General features: G+C 35.9%; 1 protein-coding gene across 1 annotated transcript; it reads left to right on the top strand.

Moving 5' to 3' along the window:
* The first annotated feature begins 6000 nt into the window (after positions 1 to 6000).
* Tap (uncharacterized) lies at positions 6001 to 7921 on the top strand. The gene is made up of 2 exons (XM_071715627.1): positions 6001 to 6231; positions 6553 to 7921. Exons 1-2 carry the CDS (start codon positions 6046 to 6048, stop codon positions 7087 to 7089), a joined length of 723 nt encoding a protein of 240 aa, XP_071571728.1. The 5' UTR covers positions 6001 to 6045; the 3' UTR covers positions 7090 to 7921.
* The last annotated feature ends 235 nt before the right edge of the window (positions 7922 to 8156 follow it).

Below are 8156 nucleotides of genomic sequence, written 5' to 3'. Positions count from 1 at the left end.
GCACGCGCCTCGGCTTCCATAGCATGCTGTCGAAATCGCCACGCTGGTGAACGGACAATTGCCTTGGCGTTCGGTCTCAAGAATTTATGTTTTGATTTCTATAATTGAGTTAGCTGATTGTCGATTGATGAAACATACAATTCATAAAAAGAAATAACAATTAAAAAGCGGTATAATATATTTTTATTAGAAAATATTGTAAAATATACTATAATCTTCACAGCATTATACATAATTATAGTCATCCGTCATTAAATTAACTTATTAATATCAAGCTACGTTATATGTCAATCATACATTACACAATTACACAGTTCTTATCGTTTATAATTTATGATTAAATATAATTAGAGATGTCTCGCGTATCGCAAGGAATTAGCAAGGATTCTAGCAAGGATTTCATGTTTGCGAGGCTGCAGAAATCTAGAAGACACGTAACACGTTGTGTCCGCGTGCGACACGTTTGTAGGATAATAAATTACGTTAATAAGACTATACACAAGGAAGAAAAGAACGCGTCGTGGGAGAGATCGTGTCTGCCAGCATCATCTCCCGACGCAATCCCTCCCTCCCTCTTTCTTTCTCTTTCTTCCCATCTTTTTGTTTTTGCAACTCGTTTCTGCAGACGTTTGTGTCCTGTTACGACTTATGGGAAAACTCTCGTGAACTATATGAAGAACAGGGTGTTGTCAGTTAGATAACCCACTTCTCACGCGCGCGCCCGCGCGCGCCTCTCACACGCGAGAGACCTTTCGAATCAGCATGGCGATTCCTCTCGCGCAATAATCGCGATCGCGAACCGATCGCACGGAAGATCGCAATTTCGAGAGGCCGTACCGTCCCTGTCGCAACATTTTCGAAAAAAAAAGTGGAAAGTGACCTATCGCGCCTTCATTTTTATTCGTGTAACTCGCGTAAATAATTCAATAGCTCGGTATAAGAATGAAAGAAATCCGTAATTTATATGATACGATTTTGTATAAAGCGAATCTTTCAAATTACGGATTTGTTTCCCATTTGTACATTAAAGCCTTCAGGTACAATTACTTTTATAAAGATATAATTTTAACGAAAAATGGGCTGATGACACAGCTGATTCTATGGACGTGTCTTTGAAGTAAATCATTATTTGACTCAATGTTATTCTATCAGTTTCAATTTCTCTAAATAAAGTAGAGTCGATACAACCAATAACTGATCAATTTTGCAAAAAACATGAATTTACTTTGCGGAACTACTTTCAAACTGCATTCGTGTGGTTTGCACGTAACAGCACGTAACTTTCTGTTTATTCATGAGCTTCATGATGTGCTATAATAAATCCACTCAACTTTCCTCACATCATTATAATAGCATGATACATATGCCAATCGTTTAATGTGGTAGGATAAATGATCCGACATTACAATTAAACATTATTACTGGTTCATCAATATTTATATGTAAAGTAAGAATATTAATTAAATAATTTTTTTATTCAATGATAACTGCTCAGCCTAAATTCCCATTTAAGAAATTTGAAGAAATAGTTTCACAAAGGTTTCTCTCTTCCCTAGTTCGCAGAAATATTTCACGGATACCTGCGAAACCAGTTGGCGCGATTTCGTTGATTGCACTTCGCCGATAAATTATCCAATCAGAGCGAATCGCCTTTATCGCTCTGTCGAACCCTTTTTTTTTGGGGGGGCTTGACAGTTTCGGGCGAACGCGATCCGCGTACTACACGCCCCTTTTTTATTTGATTTTCGATTCTGCACGCCTCTGGGACAAATCTTTCGTGTAATTTCCAATATTTTCGCCGGCCGATCGAACATGTGTCTGCAACGGCATCGATTTCACGGCAACCTTTTATCGGCGCTGCGAATTTTCAAAGTGTGAAAAGGGTTGGGGCTCTATGCTTTAAAGGGTGCGCAAATAGCGTTGCTGAAAAAATATGTGTTAGAAAAAGCCATAAATATAAGCATCTTTTTGCGCGGAATCTATATTTTTCTGAAAAAAATAAATTATATTTTTGTTTAATTATAAAAAATATATAACATGTATATATGCCAGATGCATATATACATGTTATATTGCATTATAAAAATCTTAAATTATTTTATTTTCTTTAAATAAAATTTTTTCTTTTCTTTTTTCTACAGAATCTTCGTCAAAGATCAAACACACGTATATACTTTTAGATTTTTTGTTAAGTATTCTGTCACGATTGTTGTATCTCCATAAGGTAGTAACACGTGACGCACGAAATAATAATGACCATTCCAAGAAAGCGTGTCAGCAATAAAAAGTTTAACGGAGTTTTTTTTTTGTAGCGATGAATTGCCTCCGGGAAGTAAATCAGATAAATGCCATCCACATAGGAAATCATTTTCCATGACCAACTCGCGCAAGCATCGTTTCGTGAATATTGAACGTCTAATTTCTTTTCTTACTTTGGGGCCCCCAAGCATCCAAAGGCACATAATACCAAACATAGTGGCATAGTCTCACGAGGAGAAAGTGGTTTTATTCCGATCCGTGTGGTGAGATTTAACCGTTGTAGTTAAATCTTTACAACACCCGGAAAAATTATATAAGTTGTTTTTCTATGACACTATTTATTCTGTCATAAAAATCTTAGATTTTTATATTTTACATGCTTTACGCTGAAAATGGCTGTTGCTAAACAAATAAATAGAAAAATTGTCTAAAATGGTCTGAAAAAAATAAAATTTTTAGATCTTCGTAATTTGTATTTCTAAATATTCAAGCAATCATTATTATCACATTATCACCGATCTGAAAATAATAAATATCTTTTTCTTATTATTATATAAATATTTCGTATGTTCATCGGCAATTATTTCTAATTTAAACTCAGTCTATAAAAAAGAAGCTAGCGGAATATGGATGATACCTCTTCTTTTCTATGCAAATAATAGCACGTTGAACCGTTGCAATGCGTTCGGAAGAATGGCGTGAGATACGTTAAAGATAGATCTGTGCTAAGTCGGTCGATGTACCTCTACTAGGTGCAACGTTCACAAACACACGATGCGTTCGGAAAATTACTTAGGAGCATTATAATTATGCAAATTGATCGAACGGTGCCGTAATATCCTCGCATTAAACGCTCCATCTTCCGTTTATGGCATAAGAGAAATTTAGCGCAAGAACCCGCGGCGCGCGACGAAAGTAACCGCGCAACTCACGTGTGCTACTGCTGCTCGTTATCAGATTACAACCGGGGGTCTGAAAAGCGATTTCACGATGATCCGAGCAATTTCCCGACGTAATGCAATTTTGGAAAAATATCTTGCAATTGTATCCAGTCGCACAGTACGGATAGTAACACTTTTTAATACAGAACAGAACCAATTGATAACTCGATCGATTGATATTGCGTCCTATTAATATTTTGCAGTTTGCTAATCGTAAAAATAATGAAGATGGACGTTGACAATTATAAAATAATAACGATAATAACCAATTTTGACATTTTAATGTATTCTAGTTTTTTCTTTATATATAATAAATGTGGATGCAGAAGTTTCAAGATATTTTGTATAAACTATCAAAAAACTATCGAAATTTTGTGCTGCAATCGTAGGCCAGAATCCTCTCAACGCAACTCTAGCGAAGATACTTGTTATTTATATGACGAGTATCTTCCAATGTCTCGAATTTTTCTCATATAACTTTCCGTGCTTGGGAATTGTATAAATAAGTAAACAATATTTACAATCGTCCCCCCCAGTGACATGTGTTCAATCTGGTAAAATCGCACGCGATTTACCACAAATATCAGACTTGAGAAGTAAAAATTTCATCTAATCATCACCGGAAGGCGGATCTGTTTGTTTCGGTAGAACAAATTATTGACAGTACACTCAAAATGTATGTGAATATCCTTCGATAACACGAATCCTCGTGTAAACAGACGACACGTGTTCTTGATATTTTTCGTTCCCGAAGTGTATGTAGGCGCCGGTCTTATATTATTCACTATAGAATCGCGCGCGATCACGAGAATCAAATCCCGGAGTTTGCTGATACCGACCGTGAATGTGGTATTAAAGTTGTCATTCCGAAATACTTCATATCAAAAATTGATGATACCCTGATCGATGGCAGCTAATACTTCGCACAAGTCAAATTGATTAGTGCCCGTATATCTTCGTTTCATTGATCCCTGTGCAAACTAATATCCTGCGGTATTAAAGGCGCAAGATACACTTTTTGATAGTCTCGTTTAATGGGCACTGCACACTTTCTTTCACATTACAACACGATAAGCGCAGTAACAATTGTTGTCTGCATATATGGCTGTCTATCCTTGTCATATTATTTTTCGAATATGACTAGACTAATGTATAGGTAATCAAATATAGGAATAAAATAAAGTGTGTCTCTTTCTTACAGGATAACGCAGGCCGAATTCGAGGAGAAGATTATCAAGATTTAATTTATATATAGAAAAAATGATGAAGTAATCGCTGTAATAAAACGATCGATTCTTGCAGTATTTCGTAATTTTGCTCGTTGAAATTCTTCCTCGAGTATCCCGTTAACGCGGTACTGGTTTCTATAGTGATATATCTGACATTATCAGCTGATTAGCGTATATGACATATGGTCACCGTTGATTTTATTAGATTATCTGCAACTTATTTTCAGCCATATATTGTGCACGAGCCTTAGATAACCACAAGACTACGAACTCTCACGAGGAAATATTGTAAGTAATAAGAATATATTTTTTTATAATCTTCCACGTTATCTCTCACGCAATATAATATTTAATTGAAGATATATTAAGTATTAAAATATTTATATATAAGGTTTAATAATCTATATAATTAAATTATATAATTTATTTATATGCGAAAGACTGTTTTTTTCCCTTAAAATAGAATTTTGTGCCTTGCACTCACTTCTAAGATGAAAACGCCTGTTTGTGGTTAACCCGTTGTACCTTACAGACAGACGGTATTCGAAAGTATCTAAACATTGTAGAAGACATAGTACGTTACAACATTTATACAATCTTTTCTTTGCAGCATTAATAATGGAAAAATGTTTTTATTTTTACTAAAAAGATTGTTGTACAATCCTCGACTTAAAAATAAAAAGATAATCTGTAAACATTTGAGATAAGAAGAAATTTAAAATTCAAGATTTTTCTTTATAAAATTTCTCAGGCTATAAACGTTAATTTTGACCTTTGTTTCTTTAAATATTGTATATCTCAATTTTTCGACGCAAATACGGTAAAAATGCATTCGAGAATTGATTGTAAATTCGGGAACCGTTTATATATCATAATCTCAAAGTGGCGTAATCGTCCTAAAAACCTCTAATCTTCTAACAAGGCGGCTACATCGCCGTGGCACGCGTCTAATGCATACACGAGTAGAGGAGCGGGGAGAACGCTAGACGTACCCCTCTATGGTGATTATGGGGTGAACTCTCTCGGTGCCCCATAGAGCCTCACGGTGGCCCTAGGTTCGTGGAGGGGACGAAATACCCCCGGGACGGTATATATGCTCTAAGAGCCCCTTGCCACATGCACAGTACCAAATTGTACCCCGCCTAGTCCGCTCGTCGGTGAATTCTTATTTTCTCGTTTCGATCGACGTTACGTCGTTACGTGAATTTCCATTAATGTTTGTTCTTACCTTCCGAGAGTGCAATTTCTACTCTGTGCTGTGCGCTATTTCGGGAAATTTGTCTTGCCTCTAAGTTGCCAAAAGACTTTTGGCAAAGTACAAGTGTGGATTTTGATATGGTACGTGGAAATGTATTCTGCAAAATTTTCTGAACAAAGCTCGATAAACTGGTTTTATCGAGCTTTGTTCAGAGATTATAAAAAATTTAATAATTTAATTTAGAAATCTTGGAAAAAAAAATAAGAACTATAAAATACAATTAAATAAGAATATATATTTTGAAGGAAACTATTTTTTTAACGCTCATGTTGTGATCATAACAATCTTCGTACACGCAATGGGTATAAAAACATCAGGGTAAAATTTTTATCGCTTTGCGTTACAGCAAGACACGACGATGTCGTCAGAGTACTCATTCTGTAGCGAGGGAGGCTTCGACGAACTCTCGAGTTCCTCCGATTCTGGTTTCGATGTTAGCTTTGAATCGCCGAAACACGAAGTACCAGCCGACGCTCTATTCCCTCCTGCTAAAGAAGAGAAACGCAAAAAAACGCGGAATACTCGTTGCAAAAGTCCCACGCAGGTATATAAATTAATCAATGTCTCTCAATACTTAATTCATCTCTATAGAGGATTCCATTAATAATGAAATAGTTTTTACTACTTTTAAATACAATTTTTCAAAAGTTTCCTAAACAACAAAAGATTAAAAGTTTATTTAAAATATATTCAAGAATCAAGATATCTTTTAGGCATTCCTGAGATCCGTAGTCTACCCAGTTACAACTCTTATCTACTTGTCAGCCTGAGTTTTTATCTACTTGTTCCTATCTGCTTACTTAAAGCTTATATTCTCGTAGTGCAGGCATTGATTCCTTCTCTCAATACCCAATTCTGCAAATAGGTGCTCAGATTAAAGAGGAATCGGCGGATAAAGGCGAACGACCGCGAGCGTCACAGAATGCATACGCTGAACGATGCTCTGGAACGTCTGAGGATGGCCCTGCCGACCTTCCCCGAGGATACGAAGCTCACGAAGATCGAGACGCTCCGTTTCGCGCACAACTACATCTGGGCACTGTCGCAGACTCTGGGCAACTCCGACGGCGGTGAGATTACGGTGAATGTCGGCAACGTTACCGTCAGCATCACCGAAAACGGCAACATGATCACCTCGTCAAGTGGAAGTTGCGCGGTGGCGGCTCAGAAGAGACTCGGGCCGCAACATACCGCCGGTTTCCCGTATCCACCTCAGGAGCGATTCGTCGCGCCGGAATGGCAGGAATACGATTGCTACAGCGATCAGAGCGTGAGCCCGCCGATGCAATATCAACCCTGCTACGATCAGAGGATGTACCAGGTTCACCGTCCTCAGCATCAGCTAGCGCCGCCGTCTCATCATCACATGTCTCATCACAACAACATGTATCAGTGTCTTTAAACGTCGACGAAGTGCAGATAAATTCTAATGGCTTGAACGAGCCGGTTTCTTCAGCGTTGATTATCTTTATCCGTAGATTCAGCTCAATCTCTCCGTCTACGCTGTTACAAATAATTTAAGAGATACACAAGAATGATTATCTCTTGGGTAACTTAATTAAAGACTCAACGAGAGGAAGAAATCGAGTATAACTGAAGCTAAAAAGTGTTTTCCAAAGAGCTGACGTGATTGTAAAAAGAAAGGACAGTGCTATGATTATCGTTATCTACTTTATAAGAGAGTATTTTATTCGAGAAGAGTATCAAATCGCTTTTACTTACGGTGTAAGTCGATTAGATGTTTTTTCAGTTTTACTTTTAATCCTCCATAAGCATATTTTGCTGTACATCAATCAGAAAAATGGTAAAGATGGTATAATCAACAGGAATAACAATATTTTTGCAAGATTGACACTTTTATTTCAAAATTATGTAAATTTTTTTCTATGTTAATATTAGAAGTAGTTTAATTTTATGTTTCAGTGCGGAAAATGTTGGATTTGTCATTGAAGATTAATTGTAGATAATTAATGAATGATGAATTTCTTACGTTTCAAGTACTGTATTACACCTGCGTTCCTTTGTTCTAGTCAGAAATATTCTTAGTTGATCTCGAACGCTCGATCTCATTTTTGTTCAGCATATCTTAAGATATATATAAGCTTTTAAATTAATTTAAAAAAGTATATAATGCCCACCAGTGCTCTTATTATAATACGCAACTGCTGATTCAGGGAATATATTGTATATAATTTATACGTAATCAAAAAAAATAAAAACATATTTTACCTAAATTTCTTTTTAAACCTTTTTTCAGCTACATATGTATCATATTATTTACATTTAAACATTTCTATCTTATTAATTATAATACATTTATATATAAATTTCTAGAATAAAAAGTTTTAGTTTTGAAGTTTCGTAATACGAGGGAGAAATAGAATTTATAGAAAAGTATGTAATATTATTTTCATATCTTATTGTCATATTTTTATTATTTTATAAAAGATTGAAAAGTTGCTAGAACAC

This window comes from Temnothorax nylanderi, unplaced genomic scaffold, assembly GCF_030848795.1.
Source record: "Temnothorax nylanderi isolate EJ_2023f unplaced genomic scaffold, tnyl_v1.0 TNYL_tig0168_pilon, whole genome shotgun sequence".
Lineage (NCBI taxonomy): Eukaryota > Metazoa > Arthropoda > Insecta > Hymenoptera > Formicidae > Temnothorax > Temnothorax nylanderi.
The sequence above is the reverse complement of the archived record's forward strand: the minus strand, read 5'-3'. Positions and strand labels throughout refer to the sequence as shown.